Source organism: Arachis hypogaea, chromosome 11 (assembly GCF_003086295.3).
Source record: "Arachis hypogaea cultivar Tifrunner chromosome 11, arahy.Tifrunner.gnm2.J5K5, whole genome shotgun sequence".
Taxonomy (NCBI): Eukaryota; Viridiplantae; Streptophyta; class Magnoliopsida; order Fabales; family Fabaceae; genus Arachis; species Arachis hypogaea.
Window position 1 is genome coordinate 147,223,801 of NC_092046.1, and position 2,493 is coordinate 147,226,293.

A 2,493-nucleotide genomic window follows, 5' to 3' on the forward strand; every position below is an offset into this window, starting at 1 on the left:
TCTTTTACAGTTTTAAGCTAGGATTGAGAGTGAATTGAGTTGAATTTGAACTTTGTGGTTCTATGATATTAAGGGCCCGTTTGGAAACTCTAGAAGTAGCTTTTTTTAACTTTTGACTTATGAAAAGTAGTAGTATTAATGTCTGGTGCAATTTTCAAAACCAAATTGCAACTTTCTAAGAAGCTATTTTGGAGCTTATAGAGAAGTTAAAAAAAATGATTTCTCTCATAATACTTCTACTTTTCATTACATTTCTATAAAATAAGCACTTTTAGAGTTAAAAATCCAAACACAAAATAACTTATTTATAAGTTACTTTTAATAGAGTCATTTATTGTTTAAGTTATTTTATCAAAAGGAGCTTAATTAAGTTGGTTACCCAAACTGGGCCTAAATTTCATTGATCAAGATTCAAGTTGAAAACAAATAAATTTTATTTTTAGAACTCATTCAATATTAAAAAGTGAGCTCAAACTTTTAAGTGTTACCTAAAGCTGCATATTTCTGAAAGCGAAAGTAGTAGTTATAAAAAATACAATTATGTTAGGGTACACAAAATCAACCAGCAAGTAAAATACACATTGAAATAAGTATTAAAAATGAGTTCAACTGCATATATATTTATACACAAATACATAATAACTGATTTGAGTGTACAAATAGTATTTTTATAAAAAATAGTAGAAAATAATAAACTCGAAGCTTACAAGGTAATACTAGTATAACTAACCAAGCAATCAAGAAGCCTCATCCTAGCATGCATTATCGGATATTTCAATGATCTTACATACATTTAATAACGAAAAAACTTAATTAAGGAGTTAGGAAGATCCATGACTCCCACAACACTTGATGATACACACGCAAACATTACAACGAAACAAGCAAAAACACGATATGATGGCTGGGCACATGCATAAGTTTATTACATGAACCACCTAATTATTAATTATTTGTTTGCAAATCAAAACATGTATATAGTTAAGGAAACATTTCAAGTGCACCGGGGAGTCAGTTATTTTAACCGTTGATTTTAATTAATATATATTATATATATTTTTTATAATTCAGATCAACGCTTAAAATAACTGGAGCACCGATACTCCCGGTACACTTGAAATATTTCCAATTATATTTTACTTTCCGTTACCACCACCATATGATCCTGAGCCAGCATGGGACCCTGCATATGAACCTGCTTCCGAACCTGCTCCGGAGGAGCCTGACCCGGCTCTAGATCCAGCTCGGGATCCTGCATAGGAGCCAGCTTCAGAGCCAGCTCCGGAGCCAGATCCCGAGCCCGATCCCGAAGAAGAAGCAGAACCTGAGCTCGAGCTAGATCCCGAGCCAGAACCAGATCCTGCACCGGCACCCGAACCTGCACCACCTCCACCACCAAGGCCAATTCCTATGCCTGCACCAATCCCAACTCCTATGCCACCAAGGTCCAACCCTAGGTCCTTTCTTTCCACTCGGCTTTCGGAGGCTATAATATTAACGGCAAGAAGCAAAGCAACAAGACCTAAAGCCTTCGTATTAGCCATGTTATACAACACTCTATGGTACTTAATTATTATGCCTAATAAGCTATATTACTTGTTATAACTATATGGGTTAAAAAGTTTTAATGTGGAGTTATATTAAGATGGTTGCTATTTATAGAAGATTATAGGCATACAATGTTACATGTGCGTAGCTGGTGAGGACCGAAAGCAAGAGGCGTATGCGTCGTATTGTGACACATTATATGAAGTGGGGTGGGTGTGACTTGTGACACATGCTACTTTCTGCCTTGCAAAGTTGAAAAAAATGAGTGATGCTAAGTGTATACTAAAATTAACCATCAAATTAAGTCATAATATAAAATACATGCTAAAATATAAATATACATTAAAATTAAATTAAACTACACATGTATTTATATATAAATATATTGGTGACTGATTTTGGTGTAGAAATAACATTTTTTTAAAAGAATAGTTGTATTATTATTTGTACATACATATTTTACTCTATATATAGATAAATGTTTCTTTATTATTATGAAAATACAATTATTGTATAACTTAGTATAAAACAGACTACTAAATCCCATAGTGGTTTTTGGACCATTTTTTGCATTAAGTCATCCAACAAAATGACGAGTTATCTCTGACTTATTACACTAGATACAAGGTTAAATGATGTTTGTTTGTTTTGATGTTTAAACAAAGTAAAAAGTGATGTCATTTTAGAGAATAAATAAAAAAAAACAGTTTGCTATTTGCATATCATATAAACTCTTTTTTATCGTTTCGTTTTGTTTTGTTTAAGCGCCAAAACAAAACAACGCCGTTTAGTCTTCTATCTAGAATAATAAGTCAGACTAGTTCAACACTTTATTTGCTGATTCAATGCTAAAAGATGCTCCAAAAACTAATATGATACCTAAAGCTAAATTTTAACTAGAGACCAATATAGCAAAAATAATAAATTTAAGATACTATTTTAGGA

The 2,493-nt window shown here is 32.3% G+C and overlaps 1 protein-coding gene across 1 annotated transcript; it reads right to left on the reverse strand.

Annotated features, from left to right (window-relative positions):
- Positions 1 to 587: 587 nt before the first annotated feature.
- On the reverse strand, positions 588 to 1,643 carry LOC112723485 (uncharacterized). The gene has a single exon (XM_025774874.3). It carries the CDS (start codon positions 1,542 to 1,544, stop codon positions 1,137 to 1,139), a length of 408 nt encoding a protein of 135 aa, XP_025630659.1. The 5' UTR covers positions 1,545 to 1,643; the 3' UTR covers positions 588 to 1,136.
- Between the last annotated feature and the right edge of the window lie 850 nt (positions 1,644 to 2,493).

What these genes read in the sequence shown, in the direction of transcription:
- LOC112723485 (XM_025774874.3), bottom strand. Translation starts at nt 1,544, where the DNA reads ATGGCTAATACGAAGGCTTTAGGTCTTGTTGCTTTGCTTCTTGCCGTT.